Here is a 25,708-nt window from a genome sequence, read left to right as displayed (position 1 = left end):
TCTGTCGTTTTAAAATATGACTAGGCGCTTTTAAAATAAATGCCGAAATGTAATAATCTTTTAATTTTAATTCTTTTTTATTTTTCATTGTTTTATTTTTTATTCTGTTTTAATTTAAATTCTGTTTCACTTAATAATTATAATTATTTTGTATATAAATACTTATCAGATCCTAAACAGAATCGTAATAAGTGTTCATGGTAAGGCCCCAAGGTCACGTGTGAAATACACAGATCTTACGCCGAACATTCGGCCAAATCACTATTCGTGGCATCTCTATAATATAGCCCGTGAGGTTGGTAGTATATAGTTGGTAACTTACATTCGATAACTGTGTTCTGAGTAACGTTTGTAGCCTTTGCCGGTCGAGAAGTTGAAGTAATCGTTTGAGTGTGACGTAATTTCGGTTCCGTTTCGAATACGACTGTTAGACGTTCGATTCGGGTGTTGTGAATAAAAATTAAAAGAAATCGTACGATAGCACATCGAATCGGTCGACAACTGAATTATCGTAACGTTCTGAATCGACCCCCAGATCAGCCAGTGTACAAGGTTGTCACACACCGTTGTCACAGACTTCAACCGGTTCTCGAGAGGATGGTGCCTCCGGTGAGCCGCCTTGGGTGCTCGTACAATACCCACCCTATTTTCCAGATAAGTACCGGAGCTGTAGGCACCCCGTTGCGTATTGCACAACTAGCGGTTGCCACCGCTAAGTCGATGGACTCTAAAATCCATTACCAAATCTCCTCATTAGTGGCGGAGCTGTAAGACACGCTCACTTCCCGACGCCGAAAAACGGCTTCTCTTTAGTTCCCAATAACCGAAGCGGTTAAGACGACTAGTGTTGTGCAACGCTAGAGCATCCTTAAATTATGTGTGTGCGTCCGTATACGAGACGCGGCGGGCGCGCACACATACAAGACGCGCTGCTACTTTTGTATGGAGCTACAGTTAGTATAAACTTATTTATAAGCATTGACATTTTATGTCCGATTAAATTCAGTAACTCTTGTATTTTTATCGACGAAACTATAACGCTGGCAAACACGCTTGTTCAAACAAACAAAGTACTTTATGTATTAATTCATATTGTTCAGAATTCTGTACCATGCCTCCTCTATTTAGCCGCATATTACACACTATACCTAACACGTCCACTTTCTGTTCATTTATCAATTGTTTGATACCATTTAAGATGGCTATGAGACATCCTGTTCTGCCTATACCGGCTGAACAGTGAATTATTATAGGAGGTGCATGGTCTAATGAAAAATCTAAAGGTATTGACGTACCGACATCAAAATTAATTTCACACTTCTTTCCTTCCGTCTCCAGTGGTGGAAAGACGAACTTTGAATCCGCTTTGGGACTTTCGCACTGACAAATATCTTGGGCAACTTCGTTTGTCTCACTAAAATCATATTTCGTGTCTCTCAGGACGTCCAAACTTAGATTTAGTAAAGCATTCACGTCTTTAGGACACTTATGATCGGCCCAATTGTGGAACCAATAGTGATGCACTGTTATTTCACTGGTGTTCACTGCACACGCACCTTCACCATATTGTTCACTACCGCTGTGTTCACTTACACTTTTAAGATTAACATCGTATTTTACGTTAAGTTTTCTAATTGTGTAGCCCGGTTTTTTCACCATACCCACGTTTTTGATAATAAATCTGTTATTTAGCATTTCAGTATCATCGAAGAAACTTGTGGATTCGGTGTAAACAGGACTGTAAAAAGTTTCTTCCTCGTTTAGTTCTAAGGGAAAGTACTTTTCACACTTCTGTCTATTGTTTTCGATGAAATTCGTCAACATGACGAGTTTTTGAACACCAAAATTCGTACTCGAAGGACCAGGGTCGTGAGGGCGTTGTTCACAGAAATTTAGATTGTTCTGAAGGACCATTAACCAGAAATCGTAGATCGTATTCTGGAGTGGACCTTGAGTGGCGATGTAGCTGTTTTTCGCATATTCGTGCCCCTGGAAATGGTAAAATTGTTGAAAAATGTGCTCAACATATTATTAAGAACAATATAAATATATTCAAATGTATTCTGCCCTCTTTATCATAACTAACGTAATCAACAACAATATCAGTAGCAGCAGTAGGGTTCCTTGTGAAAGTTCGTCCAGGGAAGCACTGCCACCTTACTTGTTTCTGTCGCCAAGTAGTAATGTTGACATAAGTTGACAAGGCACATGGGGCTTGTCAACTTATGTCTCAGGTTGACGGACGCAGTGGGTGTGCCCCTCAGATCTTTGCGATTTAAAGCTCTGCGTGACACTATAACTGTTATGAACAGGCATGTAGCTTACCATCAGGCGTACGACTTGTTCGTGCCGTCACTTGATATTATAAAAAGAAATTAAATACTCTACAACCCCCTCTAATCGGTTTTTTAATATCTTATTTAGTTTTACTGTTAAGCAAGACTTTTTAGGTGACAATAAAACTTTAGGTTACGGTAAGGAGGGCAGTATTATAGATAGTAATAATACAGGATAGAAGAAAAAGCGTATCGACTTTTGTAGCAAGAATCAAATTAGTTAAAAACGATTTTACACTGTCAAAACATTCAGACATTGAGTTTTTTAAATTATTCAACATCATATTGCATTAAGTTCATAATACTTTACAATGTGTATACAACTTATTGGTTCCAAGCAAATATTACAAATGGCGCAGTATGGTTTACATGTATTCATACTTATGATTTGTAAATATTAAGATAAGCTTCTTCAAGTCTTTAATAATAATGTACCTACTTCGAAGTTATCTATCTATTTAATTTTGTTTATGAATTGAAGAAAATTAACACTTCTTTCCAGATGTAGTAATCTTTCTTTCCATCAAGAAAGAAACGTGCATTTTTAAGTTACGCAACTTGCCAGACTGAAGTCGGCCACTTTATGCAAGGTTATCATAGCTGCGACAAATTAGTGCATTAATAGATACGTAGATGTATAGACTATTTCAATCCATAATACAGAAAAAGTGAACAAACAGGTCATTGACCTGACCATAGACACTATAGTGATGGCCACTTCCACTGCCAACCACAAATCAATTACTTAATTTAATGAACCAATTTGTACAATTGAATCAGTCGGAATAAGTTTTTTTTTACGATTTAGCTGCTGATTACTTACAAAAAATACCAAATAAATTAGTGACAAATGGTCAGTCAATTAATAAACAAAACTGAGACTTTGCGTCGTACTAGTAAATACATGCAATGTTAGCTTGGTGTTAAAATTCAAAATATTATGTGTTTCATTTATTAAATTGCTAGATTTACTGTTAGCGACTTAAAATAATAGACCGTGAATTGACTTGCTAATTGTGTTTGTGGCGCCTCTTGCGGCAATTACAGTGACTGTATTATTGAAACATTTTCTTTGTTTTTACTTTATTGGAGTTTGGTTGGAAAATATGTGTTAGTTTGGTAATTAATAAACATTGTCTACTTATATACTACATGACCTGTAAAAGTATAACATAATTCCCGAAATCTTAATTCTATAATCTTAATTCAATCACAACCGAACAAGTATCTAAGTGTAAGAATGCTTGTTCGATTGTAATTGAAATGTTCGATTAAGTAATCGATTACGAAAACTTTGCTTTGATGTACCAAATGATTTACTACACAACCATAGTGTTGTGGACTTCAGTTAGAGTAACGATGTAAAAACATTATTCAAATGAATATTGTTGGAAAAAAATATGAGATATCAAGTCGAAAGTGTTACTTATTCCAGTTATTGAGTGATTGCTTTCGAATTTTAACCAAACCCGTTTGTTCACTTTTTCTGTATAATGCATTGAAACAGACTTATAAATATGGTAATACTAACCTTAATAAAATTGGCGTTAATGTATCCTTCGCTGGCCACACCGGCGTTAGATCGCAGAATAAACCTCGAGTGTTCATTGGGCAAAATCGTCTTATACCTATTCTTAGGATGTGACCCAGAAACTATAGGTTTCTCTTGAAAATTCGTTGGCATATCCCAAAATTCTTGATGCAAATTTCGTAACAACATTTTCTGGTATTCTGAGCATGGTTGTGCTAATTCTGGTATAACCATTTGTGGATTTTCTTTAGATATGTCTGAATCCACACGGTTCGAACAGCAGTGTTGACCTTCTGTAGTACTGTGGCACTTAACTTTCGAGTATCCGTTCTGGAAAACGTCGTTCAAGTCTCTTAATTGTTGGCGGGAGAGAACACTTGAAGCATTTTGCAGATGCTGCATATTTGCCAAATATAATCTAAAGTCTTCAGATGTACTTTGTGGACTCAGCGGTTTTGTAGTTATATTCCTGACGAAACCTTGTTGGAAATTCGGATCTTCCTGCCTGCCAAACGCATAAATAATCTCGTTCTCCTGATCACCGCCTACGTAAGTCAGATTTTGGGTGTATTCCTGGTCTGTGGAGAACGATGCTGACCATAAATTGTCATGAGAACCAAAGCCCATTCCTTTGTCATTATTACGTCTACCACGACTCTTGTAAGACTTTGGAATTAAGTTTTCTGTACTTAAAGATTTTCTATGTTTATCTCTATGGGGCAGGTTATTTAGGTTAGGTTCTATAAGATTTTCGTCAATTTCCAAATCTCTTGGTTCTTGAGGTTGTTGTATGTTAAGAGTTAGAGAAGTATTAGAACTACGTCGCTCTAAGATACCTTTCCTAGGTTCTGTCGTTGGGTTATCAATGCTATGATTGCTATTATATCTACTCAAGTTGCATGTTGAACCGTTTAGATTATAATTTGAGATGCTCAAGCTCCGATTCACAGATAATTGTGGGTTAGAGTTATTGATGTTTAATGTAAGACTTGTATTAGAACTTCGCCGTTCTAGCAAACCTTTTTTCTGAGGAGGCTTTGCGTCTTTGTTCAAAGAACTATTACTTGAATGCCTGCTTAGGTTGTTCGATGAGCATATGTTTAAGGTAAGGCTGTTGTTTGAACCTCTACGTTGTAAAAGGCAGTTCTTAGACACTTCTCCACTTAAATTAGTGTTTGAAGAGCAAATAACCCTGGTTGTTGGTGTCAAATGTTCAGTATTCAGCATTGTGTTCGAATCTCTCCTTTCTAAGGTCAGTTTCTTCTGTCGTCCATCTGAATTTAGGCTAAAATTGCTAATACTTGTTCTTACAGTAGTTAAATTATGACAAGACGCGCCAGAACTATTTAACGAACAGTTGGAACTTTGTAAACTATGCGTGCTTAGCAAGAGACTTTGATTCGAATTCCTTCTGTGTAACTTTTTGACGACCTTCTCATCTTCTGTCGGTTCGAAATCGTCTGACGGGACTCCTTCTGGTAAAGTTTTAAGATTAGTGCTTGATACGCTTAGGTTCTGTTTGTAGTTCAAAAGATTAGACCCAAGCATATGTCCCGATTCAACCTGGAGGCGATTGTCAGCACCACAGATGTTAATCTCTGGAGGATTTTCAGTAAAATCCGTCATATTCTCGTCGAATGATCCCATAGTTCTGGATCCCATTCGAGATGTACCTGGTTGATATAGCATGAGACTTGCATGGTTCTCTCTTAAAAATATACCAGAATCTTGACCTTTCATGTAAAGTCGGCGTTCTGCATTGCATTGTAAAGTGTTAAAGCCCATTTTACCACCTCCGAAATCGTGTTTCAAGTTCTTTTGTGCCAAAATCCTCTTTATCTGTCTTTTTGGAGTGTTTGGTACTGAAACAGAGTTTTGCGGCACATCCAAAGTTTTCTTCTGTGGCAATGAAAGGTTTACAGTTTCAGAGGAGTCCAGAGAGGTAGCTTTCACTTTCAAAGTTGGTGTTTTAACTTTCTTTTCTTCGTAAAGCTTTTCAAATTCAAGTAATTCTTTTTCTAATTCGCTATCTCGTATCGTTAAATCGATAGTTAAATTTCGTAGGTTCTTTCCTTTTCGTTTCGTTTGCGTTTCGGCTGTTGTAGTTGCTCCATCTTCTGAAGTGACTGTAATTTCAAATTCTTTTGGGGAAAATCTGGGCATGTCTAAGAACGACTGCATATCGGAACTCTGTCTTAAACTTTTCTTAACAAGATCTGGTGATTTAGGTTCATCCTCTACTTTGTCTTTTGGTTCATCATCAAATTTAAATATTGGTTTTTCGCTCTGCGGCGTTTTCGGGTAACCCATGCTCTCACAAGATGTGCTAACATCCTGATTTTTATATGCTTCGTTCATTTGATCTTTCATCTGTTTAGCAATTGGTAAACCTAAATTGTGCTCTATAATTTTCGCGTTGTCCGAATCTAAAGATATCGATTTTAATCTTTGTCGTCTCATGTGTTCTGTACTCGAATGCGTTGGTATCAAGTCCAATTTTTCTGGTTCTTTATCGATTTTTAATGTTTCCATTTTGGCACAACAATCTACTTCATCTTTGCTCATTTCTTCAATTTCCTTGGCTATGATTTCCGCCTTTACTTCTACCTTATTATCATCATAATTAGTTATATTTAGTTCCACATTTTTGTAATTTGTATCGCAGCTATTATGGCGTCTGTATTTCTTTATTTCTTTATCGGCTGGTGGTGTAAACCTTTCTTTTTCAATTGAATTTCGCCCTACATACTTTTTAGGTCGAGCTCTATTCAGTTCTTCCATTACAACGGGTTCGAAAGTAAAATAATTTTCCTTATTACAACTATGGATTTTTGGACTAGGTTTTGCACTTAAAACTCTGGGAGATGAAGGTTTCTCAAATCCATTTCTATTTAAATGTACTCCTAAAGCTTTTGGAGACTGTGGTACTTCAGTATCCCTGGGAGTTTCTGGGAAAAACTTAGGCGACCTCACTGTATCGTAGTAAACAGATATAGGAGAAGGTTCCGGGAAAAACAAAGGCGATACAGTTTCCGGGGGAGTAAAGAAACGTGGTGAACTTATACTGTCTGATAAAAGTTTGGGCGAAAAATCGAACCTGGACGTCGAAGATTTTTCTTTCGCAGAACTGCATTCGAGAACTCTCGGGGAATTCTGCATCTCCAGCCTTTCTTGTTGACTTTCATGAGCTTCGGTAACACTGCACATGTTTAATCTTGTACTGACAGATCGGAACCTTCTCAAGTTACTCGGTGATTCATCTTCCTTTGGTGACATCATCTCTGTTTCCAATTTCACTACACTATCAGCATCGAAACCGAAAACCTCGTTTTCAACTGATTTAGCACTTCCCAAAAACGGACTTTTATCGTCTTTTTCCAACGAAGGAGATCGAGTTGCACTGTATTTCTTCGCTCTCAATTCCTGGTTCAGCTCCGCGCCTAAATCCTGATTAAGTTGACATAAAGGTCTGGGTATAGTCAATTCGGTACTGATCTGGACTAAAGGTCTAGGAATAGCTGGGTATTTATACTCGAATGGTCGCTTGTGAATCCACTGTTCGGGCAGAGGTAGTTTAGGGATGCCCCTATAATCAGAAGTGGAATTGGCTGGGTTGCTTTGTGAAGTGGACGGTTGTGAGACTTGTGAACTTTGTGCAATAGTGTTTTGCGTTGAGTTTTGGACGATAACTATGTGCGGTGGGTTAGGTGGGAGGTCGTCAGGCGGGGGTGGGGGAGCAGCCAATAGCGTGCAGGCAGCGCGCGGTGCGAAACCGGGCGGAGGTTGCACGCGGCGCGTGACCGGCGGTAGCGCGTCCCGAACTATGTGCACCTGAAACGAGATGACACTTAGATTAATACAATAATAATCTCAGTACAGAGTACTAAAAAAACCAACCTCAAAAGTCACGAGAAGACAAGAATTACATCTATTTGCAAGTTTTATTTAAAACGGTTACCCGAAAGTGCGCAAACCCGGAATCATCCCCTAGTTTGCCACTATACGGAACTTGACACAGGAGATAATAAAAATCGGTTCTCACTACTCAAAGTATATTGAGAGAGAAAAATGGCTTGAATTGGAGAATAGCAAAATCAACCATTAAAATAATTGCTCCTTATAATAAAATTTAGGCGCTATTCATAAAAATGAATTTTCATTCGTGAACAGCCACCCTTAGAGGTGGATGATTTTCTTCAAAATTAAATGGGACCACTATGGAGGTACCCTCTTTCCAACGAATCATAAAATTCGGTTCACAAATACCAGAGTTATAGCGTAACATACAAACAAAAAACATACAGGTTAAACATACATTCGGTTAAAAAATAACTAATATCATGGCCGTGGTACTCTAATGGTTAGGTACGAAATTTAATTTGAACACCATGAGCTTTCGGTAAAAGAAAACATCGTATCTAAACCATCACGTTGAAGAAAGTTCACAATACACAAGGCGCATGACAAACCATCGTGTGGTGTCATTTTTATAACTTTTGACATACAACTTTGGTGTAATTGATAATTTACCCAGTCCATTTATTCCCTTTTACTCCACTGTATTTATCACATTATGCCTCCTAACAATAAGGAATATTTTGGCTTTATTGCCCCAAAACACATGTTTAAACATGCCTCTTTTACCCTGTCTACTATCTAAACAAAAGTATTACAAATTAAAAAAGGTATATCCACATGGAAGCGACCGTGGAACTGTGAATTAAAGAGCACCCATTCACATACTATACTTCAGTTTTTAGAATTGCAAAAAAATGTAAAGAAAGAAATGGTTGTAAACCTTTTTATTCAGATAACGAATTACAGTAAGGGAAAGCCATCGTGTGAATCGATGACAAATGGTGTTTACAAATGACGCGGTAATGTTATTATTTTATAAAACGTTTCCGTTTAATGTTTGAAACATCTATTTCTTCCAAGTCTTTTTTTACAGTGCAAGTATTTGAAATAGAATGACTGAATGAAAAAATAACAGATCTCAAAAGTTGGTGGAATTACATTTATTTGCTAAGTTTTATTGCACAGAAACGGGAATTGGGTGAAATCCAATAAACCGGATTCATCCCCTAATTTGCCACCCTTATAGGTGGAATATTTTCTTCAAATTTGTATGGGTCCACTACTGAGATACCTCTTTTCCAACAAAAAAGAATCATCGAAAGCGGTTCATAAATGCCGGGGTAATCGTGTAACCAGTGTTGGGCAAAATTTAATTGTTCTGGCAATTAAAGATTGACAATTAATTAATTGTCAATTGCGAAACAGCAATTAACGATTGATCAATCGCAAATATCTACAATTAACAATTGATCAATTTTCAATCTTTTCAATGTTTTTGATTAACAATTAACAATTAAAACTGACAATTATGATAAATTTATAGGGCATAGGGGGATGAGTTAGGGCGTTGGTTATGGGGGCCCCGGTTAAGGGCCCCGGTTGGGAGCCCGGTCGGGGGGCCCGGTTGTGGGGCTCGGTTGGGGGCCCCGTTTCGGGCCCCGGTTGGGGTCCGGTTGGGGGCCCTTCTCGGGGGCCCGGTATGGGGCCCCGGCTGGGGGCCAGCAGGCGCCTAATTGGCCCCTAACCGGGCCCCCAACCGGGGCCCCAACCGGGGCCCCCAACCGGGGCTCCCATCCGGGGCCCCCAACCGGGACACCAACCGGGTCCCCAAGTGGGGCCCCAACCGGGTCCCCCAAGTGGGGCCCCCAACCGGGGCCCCCAACTGGGGCCCTCAACCGGGCCCCCAACCGGCCGGAATTGATTTTAATTGCAATTAAAATCAATTCAATTGAAATCAATTGCAATTAAAATCAATTGCAATTAAAATCAATTTCAATTAAATCAATTGCGACGCGTCGCAATTGATTTAATTGCAATTGATTTTAATTGAATTGATTTTTTAAACTGATTGAATTATTGATTGAAATTTAATTGATTAACGCCAACACTGCGTGTAACATACACACAAAAAAATACACAGTCGAATTAAGAAGCTGCTCCTTTTCGTGAAGTCGGTTAAAAAAGATTCCAAGTTTACTTTCGTCTAATGCTAAAAACGAGGTACTTGACTACTTCCGCAGTTGCCATTAATCTGCCACCAAGGAACAAAAATGTGTTTCCGGCAAGATGGCAGATGTATTTTGTCAGCGTTGGTATTTATTTTGATTAAACAAGATTCATAGTGTAAAACATTTTATTTTTGTTTCAATTTTTCGAAACAGAACAGCAATTTCATACTTTAAACCCTATTATAATATAAACATTTTTTTAACTATAACGTTTGCCTAAAAAAATGCCTATTCACTCTAGCCTTGAATAGCCCCAAATTGTACTTTTCGGGATATACAGATGGCCGGTAGAGCATTCCATTCCTTTGCCGTAAGCATCAGAAAGGAGGAAGCAAAGCGCGTAGTGCGAATAGGTGGAATATCAACGACATAAGAATGGAGTGCTCCGGACCTTCTAGTCGACCGAAGGAGGAACGGCGAGGGTGGAACTAAATTGAAAAATTCCTGCGCACATTCCCCGAAATGTATCAGATAGGAAACCGACAAGCAGGCTACTTTTCTGCAACAACAACATTTGTTTACATTACGTGATTTGCTTAAAAACCAAAGGCAAAGATATGTAACAAGTACATAGCTAAGTTTGTAAGGTCTGCTGGTTCGTCCCGTAGCTCAATAGAGGGCGTCAATGAATCGAAATAATTTTTCTTTGTGCTCGATCACTGCATTAATAATGTTATTTAGAATTCAATAAGCAATGTGTTTTAATTATTAATACAAAGATCCAACTCTGAAAAAAATTCTACGATCCGGCCGGATTCGCACCGACGACATCTCCTAGCAAACAGTGCCAGACGCTATTTCAACTAAGCCACGGTACCTAATTGAGTGACGAAATACTCATAGATTTCTCATAGATGGCGCTACGGCTAAAAAGTCTTTGAAAAACCAAATACAAAGATCCGACAACAAGCACATAGGAAAATTTCGTTCGGTGACTTAGTTGGCGTAGCGTCTCGCAACTCTGCCACGGTTTGCTAGGAGATGTCGGTTGGAATCGGGCCGGATCGGTTGAATTTTTTTCTGAGTGTACGATCTTTGCATTAATAATTATAACAAACTAGTGGAGTAATTTCACAATAATTTAATATCGTGCTGGTAAAACATTCCGACATTCAATCAAAATCTAAGTAATATCACTTATTTTGTCTATTTATTTGGCTGCACCCTATTGCATGAATTTTTCTGTGCTAAGATTGCCTTGTTGAACTTGCTACTAAGCAATGAGGCCGCTTATTGTACATTACCTCATTTTATACAATAGTGAATATATTATTCATTCATTAACAATAATTATATCATTTCACTTTTATTGATACTGTTCAAAATGACCTCCTCTGACATGAGCACGGTTCTTCAGACAATGAGGTCATAGATGATATCATGCACTACCATCACTTCTAATTCTGTCACTGACTTGACGTAAGATTATTGAGTCACGTGAGTTGTGCCACTTTCTCTTAAATTATATCCTATTTGGCTTGAGTGCATAAAGAACAATGGCAAACTCCCATAGAAATTTTTATTGACATAATTTGTATTCGGTAGTTTATGAAAAATATGTGAAAATATAGCGTTGAAATTCCTGAACAAATTTAGTATCCGGTTTACTATTCTGTGAAGGCTGGAATTAAAGATATTCCAATTTGAAGTTCTGCACTGGTAACTCGAACACTTTTGTGGGTAATTTTAGAAAATCAATAAAAAGTAATTCTGATCTTTATTTAAATTTGTTAAGTTGTCGCAATACACCTCGTGAGAACTTGCGTTCTCCGGCACAAATGCTGATGGGCCGTTTACTGCGCTGCAGATTGCCGGCGTCGGGGGTTGCTGCGACCAGCACCAGTGTCGGTCAATCAACATCTAGAACTGATTCATAGGCAATAAAGAACGATTTGTACTATGACCAGCATTGTAAAAAATTGTCTAAATTAGAGAAGAAAGATAATGTTATTATTATTGATAGAAATAGCAGAGGGAGAGAATTATTATACGAGATTTATCGTGGTAATAGAAAACATTTAATAAAATGTGAATCGGAAAACTCACAATCGCGAAACCTTAAACAAAACACTGAAGTAGCATATTACGTGGATTATGATGAAAATTACGCATCACTTGATGGTGATCACTACTCTTCAGCAGGGTCGCTAGATGATACAATGATTAGTTTGCGTCATCAGTAGGTATCATCGTTGTTTTTTTTCTCTACTTTTTATTTGCTAACTTCCTTTCTCTTCGCATAAGGAAGGAGGAAGTTATATGTATGTACATAATTAAAATTTATTTATAACAACTTTTAACAAGTTGGTGCTGGGTTAGCTTTTAAGGACTATTAGTTAAGGAGTAGTATGTTACATAAGGTATATCTCTAAGTTGGTTAAGGGCAAGATGTTGTGGGTAATCTTAGAAAATTTTAATAAAAAGTCAGTTGTCGTCCATATCGTCTTTCATTTACACAATACACAAATTATTTTTTTGTGAAACGTACTATCTGATTACGTACAGTACGTACTGACTGATTTCGGGAACCCTTTTTTGTCAGTTTTACCATTTTCACGCGTGGCGTTTTGGAGAAGGAATTATCTACTTTGTTTTTTGTAACAAAGTAGTGAATCACTTATTACAAATCGCTCGAATCAGATATTACGTGTGGACCATATCCACACGCAGGTACTGAAATTCTATTTTTGGCTGCTAGATGTCGCTCAACGTTAGGAAACTGACAGTTGTAGACACAGACATATTACATCTAGATAGACGCCGCAAGTGTACGTACTTCGCGTGCCCAAAGTAAGTGGAATTCACTTACTTGTCGTTGCTACACTTCAGAACGCGCTCGACCGTTATCGTAGTTAAACACCAGTCGAAAACGCGAAAAATGCATAATTGTGCCATTATAAACTGCAAAAGCACCATAGCTGAGGGCAAACGGGTAAACAGGGACGTTTCCTTCCACGGCCAAGTGATTTTGTAATCACAAGATACATAATTTATTTTAAAAACAATTATTTTGGTTTTGTATGAATTTCGACAAAACAAATATGCAATTCAGTGTATGCTTCATGATTAGTAATACATTGCGGCTTTTACTCGGTGCGATATATTTGTGATCCTTTGTTAATACGCCATGAATATCGAACGATCGCACTTTTGCATAATGCATTCAGTTTCTGTGGTATGGCCGCTTGTACATTTTTTTGGCCAAATTGAACATTTAGTGATGTGTACGTTAGGCAACACTGTTCTCGATTCTGATCGATTTTGAAAACAGAGGGACGAAAATTATTATGACCTTAGCAATATTATAAAAATATTCTATAACTCTTTTGTTATGTCATTTAGTAAAGTTTCGTTTTTTTTTTTTCACTTTTGTAGTATCTATTATCAGTAGTATCTCTAATTTCGATAATTTATGCACGTTTTCTCGAATGTCCGAATATAGTAAGCAAATAATTACTTATTAATTATTACTATTATTTATTTATTACGAGTAATACAAAAAAATATATAATACAAAGAATTAACAGTGCGCTGTCTTTACAAAAACATGGAGTTGGTCATACGTATGAGTTCGTTGCTTTCGAGGTCGAAGGTGGTCTAGTTTATCCCACCTAAGATGCTATCCAAATATGCCAAGTAGCAGAGTTAAAAATCCGAGAAATAATAAACAAATAACAAAAATTTCACACGAGGCCATCATTAAGTAAACCTCTTATGATTAATAAGATGTTACCATATTTTGTCAATAGTAACATTTTCATTTGTCTTGCCATTCATGAATTTGATCAATTACCAACGGAAAACGATCTAGTAAAATTAATTAAGACAGTAGCGTTTTCATTATTTAAGTTAATCGATAAGATCTTCTATTACAAAAAGATTTATATAATAAGCTCATTTTACTGGAAGGACAATAATTTTAATATTTGAAGTCGATTAAAAAGTAAAGTCTGAATTTTTTTTAAAGTAATATAAAGGACTAAACTATCTTATTCTAGTATTTTTGTACTATATTAATATTACGACTACTTGTAATCAACAAATACTTGAACGACAAATTATTCTATTTAGAATCGATTAATTGAATGGCATACGCATGTTTACGCGTATTCCGTTCAATCAATCGATCGAAAAACACTTAGTTGGCGCTTCTACGCTTCAGAACAAGGACGAAGATGGTCTAGTTTATCCCACCAAAGATGCTATCCAAATATGCAGAGTTAGAAATCCGAGAAATCATGATCAAATCACAAAAACTTTGCACGAGGTCGGCATTAAGTAAACCTTAAGTTACTTTAGTAAGATTTTAGATATTTTGTCAGCAGTAACATTTTCAGTTGTCTTGCCATTCTCAAGTTTGATAATCACCGATGGAAAACCATCTAGTAAATTTAATTAAGGCAGTTGCAAGGTCATATATTGACGTGCGTTTTCGTTATTTAAGTCAATCGATAAGATCTACTATTTCAAAAAGACAGTTATATTATAAGCTTGTATTATTTCAAGGACAATAATTTTAATATTTGAAGTTGATTAAAAATTGATGTTTAAATTATTAAGTAATCAATATTTTTTAAAAACAACTTTTAATAAAGAACATAACTATCTCGTTTTGGTATTTTTTTCTACTGTATTAATATTTCACGACTACTTGTAATCAACGAATACTTGAATCGATTAATTGAATGGAATATGTGTATTCCGTTCAATCAATCGATTTAGCGCGGAAGGAGGTTTCCCATCACTAAATAGTTATAGTGATGTTATGGTGGATACATAAAATGTGGCACGCTCGGTTTTCATACAAATTGCTGTGCTTGCGGCGTCTATCACGATATATGTCTGTGGTTGTAGATATCAGTCCGGTCACATACTAATTACTCATTAGAGTTTCTTTTAAACATGATTTTATTTCCAGACTTACGAGTAGATAGGCCGCTATTATAATTTGAAAAACCTAATTAATTTATTTTATTCAAACTTATAATTAAGACAATTGAAAACGCTAAGAATTCTTTTCTATGATTCTGCCATTGTTGTTTGGTTCCATTGAAACTACGCTTGCATTGTCATAACTACACACATCGGTTATTTACCGGAACACTTGAAGTGAGGCATACTGCTGAGTCAGGCCCTTTTTGCAGACACAGTACACTCAACTTTATACCTGACACAATATAACACTCCAGAATATACCCGCAAACTTGGATAGCCTTATACTTTATGATTACCATTGTACCTATGTCATAAGCTTGTTTGTAATGTACTGTGATTCAGCAAATAAACGAGTTATCTATCTATCTTATTAATTCTTAAAATGTATTGTTTTAACCGACTTTTAAAAAAAGGAGGTTTTCAATTCGAGTTTATTTTTTGTGTATGTTAAGCGATTACTTCGACATTTGTGAACAGATTTTTTTTGTTGGAAAGAGTTTACCTCAGTTAAGGTCTCATTCACATTTCAAGAAAGTATTCCACCTGTAAGGGTCGTAAATTAAGGGATGAACACGGTTAATTGGATTTCATCTAATTTCCGCTAACCGGTTTCAATAAAACTTGGCAAATATATAATAATATTATGTAATTCCACAAACTTTTGAGTAGTTCTTTTTTACAAAAATTATAATTATCAAAAAGTCTGATCGGTCATCTTATTCTTTCATATTATTAAGTCCAATTTGAAAATAAAAATTGGTTGATAGTCATTTTTTTCATACATTTGTATGTTTTGATTTCCTACTACGTAATACAAGTTCGATGATGTATCATTAAAATTGATTTGATCAATGTTAGACTGTTACGATTTTGAAATTTTCAACTGTTTCCGCTTTGTCACAAAATCTTTTTTTCAATAAAAGTTAAGTAAGGGTGTATCATTGACCTACTAACAAATGGACATCGGGTCTAATACAAAAACCACGAAAAAATATCCGAAGTTAACCTATACCTGTAGTGATATGTAACGAAATATAAAAAACTAAAACATTGAATTTAAATTGTAACGTCATTGCAGTACTGCCTAATTTTGCTTGCAACTTAAGGACCCAAAAACACCATATTCAGCTTGTATGGGCTTTGACGTCTTGATTGTAGGTAGTTAAGTTAGTTGTAGTTTGTAGTTAGTTAAGTTATAGAGTTGACGTACAATCGTAAAGTTTATTTTTGTTTAAATACAATTTATTATATGGATGCTTATGTAACCCATTGCGACAGAGTTATTAAATAAACTAAATTATAATAAAAAGTGAATCAGTCGATTCGCGTAAAGTAGGGCGCAAACTCAGCGTCTAAATCTTGTACGTGACCCGTACACAGCTTCTACTGGTATTACTACAAATGTGAAAATAAGCGTGTAGGTACTATAAGAAATGTACCAATATTCCAACTAAACGTAAACTCAAATATCCGTAATTCCGAAAACTGATTTATAATAAAACCATTACGCTTTCGAGTAATTTCGATGCTTTTCACAACAACAAAATTAGCTTTTGTTTTGTAATCTTTCTAAAAAAATACATTTGACATTATGAAAATTCGAGCTAACGTTATTTCGGGAAAATGTATTTTCTGACTTCTGATAGGTAATCCCAAGCCGTAAAACGAGTACAACAATATTTTGTTGCCTTGTACTATATTTTTTTTCCATCCTCTAAGGTTATTGCTAACGTTTTATAAAAAAAAATAATTTTAAAAATAAGATTAAAATCAAGGCTACTCTATAGTTTCTTTGTTCTAAATATTTCATCGCTTGTGGTTCGAACAATTGAAAATGACCAAGAAGCTTCTTGCAACTGACGTAATGGGTTTCTTTCCATCTTTAGCGCATGCAATGTGTAGAAAAAGGACGTTAGCTATTTGATTATTTTGTTTGCTTTTGTAATTTATATTTACGATTCATTTATATATAAATTAAATACTATAAAACTGTACAAAATAACACTTTTAAATGAGAACTATGATAACAATATATTTGTTTAGTGAATATACGATACCAAATGCTGTTTTTACACTTTACTGCAGTAATTTTTACAAGCTATTATTGTTGGTACTGCATGATTGACAACCGCGGTGCCAGTCGAACAAACGAAGACTGTTGCGCGATTGACGCTCTGTATGCGATTTTAACGCCCTACAAGTACGGACACTTTTTAGCGCGAAGCAGACGTCCATTTATTGGTAGGTCAATGGGGTGTATGTAGTAAGTCAATGTTAAAAGATGTTCATTTAATTGCCCCTTTATGTCTAATGCTTGTTTATTTAAATATAAACATTACTATTTTATAATCTCTCTTTGTTTTTGTTCCCCAAAAAGTGCCGGTATGTGTGTATGTATACTCGGGTGTGCTATTACAACGCCACAACACAAAAATATTCAGAAACAAATAAAAAAGCAAAGCAAAAGTAAAACAAAAAATAAAATAACAAAAAAAGCCAATGAAACAAACATAAACCAATTTTAAACATTTAAACAGTCAACTAAATTTCAATAAATATCATGTGTGCGGCTGTGGCGTACGTAAAAGGATCAACTCAGCTAATGTCACAGTTGTTTGAGTGTTAGAGTCCATTGTATCCTTAAAAAAAACATTCGAGTTAGTTAAGAATGAGCTATGAGTTACCTGATGCACAAGAGTATTGTGTAACGGGCGCGGCGCGTGCTTCCTGCGGCGTCTGGCGGCCAGCAGCAGCAGCAGCGCCGCAAGCGCCGCGCCCGCGCACGCCCCCCACCACCCCCACGCCCCCCACCACATACCACAGCCCTCACATCTGGAAACACAATTATGTATAAACATGAGTAGAGTTCGTAATTTGGTTGTGCCATTTGCAACAATGTATAATTAGGATTTACTGTAATGTGGCATTACTGTCAACACACAGGAGACAAGATTAGACTCTTCTATTTAATTATTGTAACAACAACAACTGTCTCCGTGGCCGAACGGTTACCATGCCGAAGTGTCAGGTTCGATTACCGGGCCGGGAGAAATATTTGTATGGCCTACATTTATTTCTCTCGTGAGTTTGGGTGTAATTTGTGGTTGTCTGTGTGTGTCCATGGCACCCGCGACACAGTGTTTCCCTAGTGCGGGGCTATGTTGAGTGTGTGCGTTATTTATTTATTTATTATTAATACAAAGGTCGAACACAAAGAACAAAGTAAAATGATCATTTATTCCATACGCAAAACTTTTTTAAAAACGAACGGTCGTACTACTCTATCCGCCGCCTTCTAGAACCAACCTTGAGTATCACTCCGTCACTACTTAGTTGTCAGATGTGCTTGATCAAATAATAGATGTGTTCCATGATTCGCTCCATGTTTTTAACCCATTTGGACATAACTCATAATGTTTATATTTCTTTATTTAATATTAATTAAAACCAATTTTCTTTTCTCTACCTACTGCTATTGCTTACACTTTTTTTTGGGTTTTCTTTGCACGTTGTGACACGTACAGGTAGTGCATTCAGAAGTAAATTGTCTTTACTCCTAAGATTTATTGTATCTACCATGGCGATAGTACGGCAGTATATCACATGCAATGTGTGATAAACCTCCCAGTAACATTATTTATTTCAGTTGATAAAACTATGTTGCCATTATTAAAATTGGTTTTTTTGTCGAATACTGAATCAGTGAGACACCTCACTAAAATTCGTTCTTACATTTATTTGGTAATGAACTATTGTTATATATACATTTTGAAGAACAAGGATAACGATATGAAATTGCATACATATGTAGCTATCTTTGTCCTTTAATCATCGCCGCGAAAATGACAAAACAAAAATGCGGGTTTTTTTAGTTCTTTGCAGTTTTTTTAGTTTTAGTTTTTTTTTGTTTGCGTATTCCTAATTACTCTCGTGTATTGAACTGTCTTAAAAATGTTTTCACCTTTTTCCGATAATTTATATATCAAGACCTCGTTTGTCGGTCTCAATTTTTACGTCAACAAAATTACTGTGCAGAACAGTCAAAATGTTTCAAAATCAGCAATGACCTTGCGGCCATGTTTGGCACTGCGATATTCTTTTGCAGACATTGGTCGGGGCGCTCGCGATGCGACAAAAATGTGAAGTCACGATGCTCGCCATGTTAACTATTGTGATAAAATTTGAAATGGCGATAGATACATAGGGCGCACTATAAGTTTCCGGAACTGGCCACTTACATAAACAATATTTAAAAAGTAATTACAACATTTGAAAATGGAACTCTTTGGCTGTAGAATACAGTTTGTTTCATCTATCACTTGTTTTTACATTGTGGCGTCATTTTAGAAATTGGTTGTCTACGTCACCACGAATTTAACTCGTTAAAAATTTTCGTAGTATTATTTTCTACGACTTTAAGTGCAACTTAACATCTCAGCGGAGCTTCGCTCGGCTTCAAACTGCTTTTGTCGATGAAGCACCATGCAAGACAATTATTTATAGCTGGTTTGCAGAATTCAAACGCGGTCGTGTGAATCTCGGTGACGAATTTCGTGATGGTCGCCCGTCCACTGGTGTAAACAACAAAAACATCGATGCTGTGCGCCGTATGATCAAAACATACAGGCATGTGACATATCATGAGATTCGGGCACCTTTAGGCATAGGCATGAGTCAAATACAATCAATACTACACAAACATTTGGGAGTGAAAAAGCTGTGCTCTCGGTGGATCCCGCACAATTTGAATGAGGTTCAAAAAACGGATCGCGTCCCAGATTCAACGAAGGAGCGTCAAATTTGGTGTGGGACATAATAACAGGTGAGGAAACATGGATTTATAGTTACGATCCCAAAACAAAGCTGCAATCGAGCGTATGGGTCTTTCGAGATGAACCGAAACAAACCAAAGTGGCGCGCGTGCAAAGTGCCTCTAAGCAGATGATTGCTTCCTTTTTTAATAAAACTGGCTACACGTGGCTACTGTTGCTTTGGAGAATCGTTGTACCGTGAATAGTGATTGGTACACGACCATTTATTTGCCGGAAATTATTGACAAACTCCGTAAAAATAACCGTAAACGCCATATCATCTTGCACCACGATAATGCCAGTTCTCACATAGCCAAACAGACAAATGAATTTTGGAAGGTGAACAACAGTCCCCGACTTGGCACCTTGTGACTTTTATTTATTTCCAAAAATTAAGAACCAGTTACGTGGTCAATGATTTTCATCACCTGAAGAGGCTGTCGAAGAGTATGAAAAATATGTTTCAGAGATTGTCACGGAGGAGTGGCATAAATGTTTTCAAAATTGGTTCATTTGTATGAAAAAGTGCATTAACGCTAACGATTCTCCGTTATTTTGAGAAACCATAAATTCATTGCTAACCGTTTATGGTATTTTTTTCTTATTAATTCCGGAAACTTAAAGTGCGCCCCACGTATAATAGCTTTGTCGCGGCGGCATGCTACGGGGGCTGGTTGTGTAAATAAATAAACAAGAAAAATTCCTTCAAATGTGTCTGTTATGCGTTCTTGAAAAAGCTGGTATGTAAATTAGGAAAATACCCAAATAATGCAATAATATGAGACAACAAGAGTTCTGAATCGTTAGATGTAAGAAAAAGTAAAAATTATAAGATGTGTGACATGACTACACCAACAAGACAAAACAATATTAGGACTTTAAGAGAAATAGTATTAAACCTGATCACAAGTAACTACGGAGATTACTATAAAATTTATACTGATGGTTCTTAAGGTACAAATGGCGTGGGAGCAGCCTTTTTTGATTCACCACAATATGTATCCCTTAAACAAAGATTATGTCAGGATTCCTGTATAATGAGAGCAGAGTCAACTGCAATAGTAGAAGCTCTATCCTTTGCTAACTCTGTAGATACTAGTAAAGTCGTTATTCTTAGATTCTAAAAGTGCACTACAACATTTAGTCCGATGTGTTTTGGGAGGCCAAGGTATGCCCACAGCTTAAGAAGCTTTGAGATTACTAGTTAATTTACTGTCCAAGAATATATGTCATAATGCTGCAATGTATTCTATCACACATCAAATGCATTGGTCTCGGCTTTTAGACTACGTACTGGCCAACTTCCGTTACATAAGTTTGAATAAAAAAAGCGGAATCTCGACTATGTAAATTCTGGTACAAACTTGAAGACATGCTACATTTAATGGAATGTGGCGATTATATGGCTCTGAGAAACGAATTTTAATTAGGGGATATTCGGCAGGTTGGGGAGTTAAAATGTTGTGTTGGGTGAACTGTTGACGAAGAGGGCTAAAACTTTATACTCATATTTGAAGTCTTGTCTCTCACTATGAGGCGACACAATATAGCAGAATAATATAATCCAGGTATTGACATCACAAGGCTGACATTGACACCCAAATGCTACATTACTTATGCTACAGGCCTTATTAAAAATAAGATCATAAAAAAAAAGATCTGAATAATTGGAATTTATTAATTGTCATGAGTGCTCTCAACAATTGATATTGTTGTGTCTAATGGAGGGCCATTCTGTTCTAATGAAGAGTGCAGCATTTACTGAAATTCGAAAATGTTTACATAAATTGTGGGTAACGGTGTTGGTTACTCATTAAGTAACTATTGTTAGCTATAACTATCTACTACTTGTAATGTGGACTGTTTCTTTTCTACCCCAATTTACTTAGTTTATCTATTACTGAGATTTGTTCAGAAAAAGCTAAGGTTTATTGTGAATGGGACACCCAGCTTTTCATTGGTTAAAACAATCACATAACAATATTAGGACGATCTACAAATGTCAATTATGTGCGGCAGACATGTCTTAGTCTATTAAACCATCTTCCTTATGAATTAGACATTTTTTTATGATACTAAGAGAAGGGACAAACAAGTTGCGCGTCTGGTGGTAAGCAACACGCCTGTCCATAACAATTACAGTGCCACTCAGAGCTTTAAATTGCAAAGATCTGAGATGCACTGAGAGTATAATCCACTTATATGTGTATTATTTAAAGACTCTGACTAAGGATTCCATGACATGGCAAATTTAAGACCGGACAAAGTAAAGTAATCATCAATCAATGAGCGCTTTGTCCACAGTCTTTGTCCAAAGTGTACAGTGCCAAGACAATACTAACATTGCAAATGTTACCGACTTTACCAGTAACTTATACATTGTATTATACATACTTTTACATAAGCATTATAGATTCAAATAAAAAATTATAAAGGTACAATCACTCATAACTGTGCAAGTTATTGTCAAATGGCAGACTACAAATTGAAATCTGTGCCAAATTTTCACTGTGTAATGAAAATAAAAAAAGCCAATACAAATTATGCTTTGTAAAACGCATCAGTTTCTTTACATAATAATGTTTAATAGTCTTATAAGCAAATTTTAATTTTACTTCACTATTTTTAAGACTTATATTCGCGTGTAGAATGAGGGCAAGAGTGTGGCAGGCAATTGTGTATTTTTAGTATATGTACTCATGTCTTCACTTTTAATAAATTCACAAATCGTCAAAAAGTACTATTTTTACAATCGACTGATTAAAAATAATCCAAAAACAAACTCATTAGGCTGTTATTGCACGTATAAACACGAAAATGTTGATTTTACGTGCGTAATCATTATTAGAGGACAAAGATGAGATTATTGATAAATAACATTTGATATTAATCTTAAATACTGATAATATACGTTGTAATTAGTTTATGTATTATCTATTGGCTATTACTACGGGTAATATTCTTTGTTTTTACATTTTACCAAGCATTTATTGAAGGCAACAATCCACGAACAAAGTGAGTGCAAGTAAGCAAGTCTATGATTCATTTTCGTTGCAAAATATCAACTAATCATAAAGTTATCCACGTTATGACGTGAAGGGAAAGTGTGTTGAAGTTTTTTATAGCGTTTAAAGAAAGATAAATATAAAGAAATGCGTGAAAAATCCGTACGTTTCATTTATTTCCACTGAAGAAGTGTTATACTGATTTCTCGTATCACCATCCAGTTAGCATGCAAGGGATCCTATAGGGCAATTAGGCGATCTATAGACACTACACAGCACTTCCAGTCCACTTTATTCGCGGTTTTCGCGCAAAATTCACACGTTTCCACTATAAGTACTCGATTCACAATTTTTGACGTTCCATGAGTCGGCCATTTTTATTTCGCGACAACAAAAGATATCGGTGTTGCAAGATTTGAACATTACATCTCCTGTGTCTTTCGTTCGCGCGTTGGACATTACAAAATATAATAAAATTATTATTGTTCTATGCTATCAGTACCTATCTATAGTAAAATATTTCAAACAATTAATATATGATAAATAAATAAATAAATGATATAGTATTCTTATAAACTAAACACTTATGTAACATTCTAGTTTATTAATATTTCAAAAGCAAAATAGATTTACACGTTTTGCTCAAAAAATGTTCACAGGCGTTTCTACAATAGATCCTTTAAATCCATTGACCTACCAAAAATCAGTAAAATAATTAGAATACTGAATATTGTATTGTAAATCCTACCCTATCTACCAATGGAATAGGCAGAAATTAGGAAACTCCCCATGCAATTCCTAAGATACTCGTATTGAAAGCGATTGTATTTTGCAAAGTCCCGAAAACCATGGAAACAACATAGAACGTAATTTCCTCACGCATGCGTACTTCAATTGGGCCAGTGTGTCATCGGCAGGGCACGCCAGGTCATGCAAGTGGGTCATTCAGGATTTCAGGTCACCTGTAGCTCTACCAGCATATAATGCACAATACAATGCACATAGGTACAACGTACGTACACGACCAATGCACATACACTCTTTTAGGAACAGTTGTGCCTGGTCCTATTAAATCACTCGGATTTAACGTGCTCACTACGAGGATTCTAGATAAAGTCAAAACTCCATTATAATTTAGTTGTCACACTTTTATTGTTTACTGTCAAATAGCATACGGTATAACACGCGGAGGGCTGAAAACGTACCGTCAGCACATGTGTCCCTACACTCTCACAGGTGTAATACTTCTATTCAATCAAAGGTCACTTGTAATGGTGTCTTCGATGTAGTAAAACCAGAGTAATGCGAATAATCTACGGGAACCGGGATTAACCTGTTTAAAAGATTGCTGCAATCTTTTAAACAGGTTAATCCCGGTTCCCGATTCGGTTCAATGCAACCTTCAACCCGCATGGCAGAGGAAAAAGCTTTCGCATTGAACTAATTTTTCTTAACGACAATTTTCCTTTCGAATGAGTAAGTTGTTCGTAGATTTGAGAGATAATAAAATTACAACTTTTTTATTAAAAACACCGGCCTTAATAGTCCATGGAATTACATCTAGAAATTTGCCAAGTTTTAAGCCAAGGAAAATGCGCGAAACCGGATTCATCCCCAATTTTCTTCAAATTTAAATTGGGACCAATACTGAGGTACCCTCTTTCCAACAAAAAAGAATAATCGAAATCGGTTCACAAATGCCGGTGTAATCGCATAACCCACTAAAAAACTTCAGGCGAATTGAAAACCTTCTCCTTCTATTGAAATAGGTTAAATATACATATTTATACTCTCAGTTCATTACATACTATATGTAGTATACATTCTTTGATTTTTATAATTGTGTACCTGAGCAGCATTAGACTGTAAGTGCTATTTTTATAATTTTACAGGAGACGCGATTTTGTGTCGAAATGCAGGATGTACAACATTAAAAATGGCTTGAAATAAAACTAATTGAGTTTTAATAACATTTCGAGCTACCCTAATTGGCGTACAAACTGTTTTCCCCCGAAACAAAAATGGCGCTTACAGTGTAATTCTTCTCAGGTGTGGAATTATTATAACTAACCCACTGATTCAGTAAATGTTCTCAATGTAAGTTCGGGGAAGTTGCGAGGTTTTTTCAATACAAGCATAACTTTGCTTAATGGGAGACCCTCATCTAACATTTTAATTTCATTATTAAATTGATCTCATCGAGTTGCTAGCTCTTATGGATCGGGCATTTTAAAGAGAATATCGAGGCAGATTACAATCTGTTTAAGTGACCTCGTCGCTCGGTTATTATAAAATTATCAGAAATACACATTTGTTAAAAATCGACTGAAAACACGGGAGCCATTGAAAAGGCATTCTCTAGAATCAATCATATTTATTACAAAAAGCTACTATTACAAAATACATTAAAATTTATAACATTATATACACATAAAGGGTAAAAGATTTATTTACGTAATTGATGTCAACATGGTGCATATGTTATGCAGCATAACTAGTGTTGGGTCAGGAAAAAAAATCATATTGTCAGTTTCAGAAAAATAAATCTTCTTCTTCTTCGTTTTGCTCAATGGCGGTTCCTTCTTTTTAAGATTTCGCCAGTGTCGAGTTTTCCGCTTAGCAGAATAAGTTTAAATATGTTTCTGTAAATATGGCCGCCACATAGAGGATAGGCAATTTGAGGCGGCGTGCTTGGATTGACTCGGGATTCCTTAAAACGGGCCGATACGGGTATTCTAGTTCGAGATTCGTATAATTTCGCGTTTTAATCTTTGATTAAGGCACAATAGCACTATCCTATTCCACTTTAAACTAGATTTCACAAAATAATTGAAAGTCAAAATAAAAACGACACTTTTCCCTCCAAAAGGTCCAGAGCATAAAAATAAATATTTATTTCCACATTTGACAGTGACACCTGTCAAAATGTAAATATACCTACTGCACTTCCTTTTTTCCTTCCTCTAAGACTGAAAAATAAGCTAAGCAGAGTTTAGAAAATTAC

General features: G+C 36.1%; 1 protein-coding gene across 1 annotated transcript; it reads right to left on the bottom strand.

Moving 5' to 3' along the window:
* Positions 1–292: 292 nt before the first annotated feature.
* On the bottom strand, positions 293–18,421 carry LOC113228367. The gene is made up of 4 exons (XM_026461640.1): positions 18,411–18,421; positions 17,573–17,720; positions 3,868–7,698; positions 293–1,989 (listed from the first exon to the last, which is right to left on the bottom strand). The coding sequence occupies exons 1-4, from the start codon at positions 18,419–18,421 to the stop codon at positions 1,033–1,035; spliced, it is 4,947 nt and encodes a 1,648-aa protein (XP_026317425.1). The 3' UTR covers positions 293–1,032.
* Positions 18,422–25,708: the final 7,287 nt, after the last annotated feature.

This window comes from Hyposmocoma kahamanoa, unplaced genomic scaffold (genome assembly GCF_003589595.1).
Source record: "Hyposmocoma kahamanoa isolate Upper Pololo Valley unplaced genomic scaffold, ASM358959v1 228, whole genome shotgun sequence".
Classification (NCBI taxonomy): domain Eukaryota; kingdom Metazoa; phylum Arthropoda; class Insecta; order Lepidoptera; family Cosmopterigidae; genus Hyposmocoma; species Hyposmocoma kahamanoa.
The sequence above is the reverse complement of the archived record's forward strand: the minus strand, read 5'-3'. Positions and strand labels throughout refer to the sequence as shown.

Excerpts from the sequence above, each read along its gene's own strand:
- LOC113228367 (XM_026461640.1), bottom strand. Across the intron at positions 7,699-17,572 it reads ACAATACTCTTGTGCATCAG|GTGCACATAGTTCGGGACGC; the intron begins GTAACTCATAGC and ends ATCTCGTTTCAG. Across the intron at positions 1,990-3,867 it reads TTAACGCCAATTTTATTAAG|GGGCACGAATATGCGAAAAA; the intron begins GTTAGTATTACC and ends TACCATTTCCAG.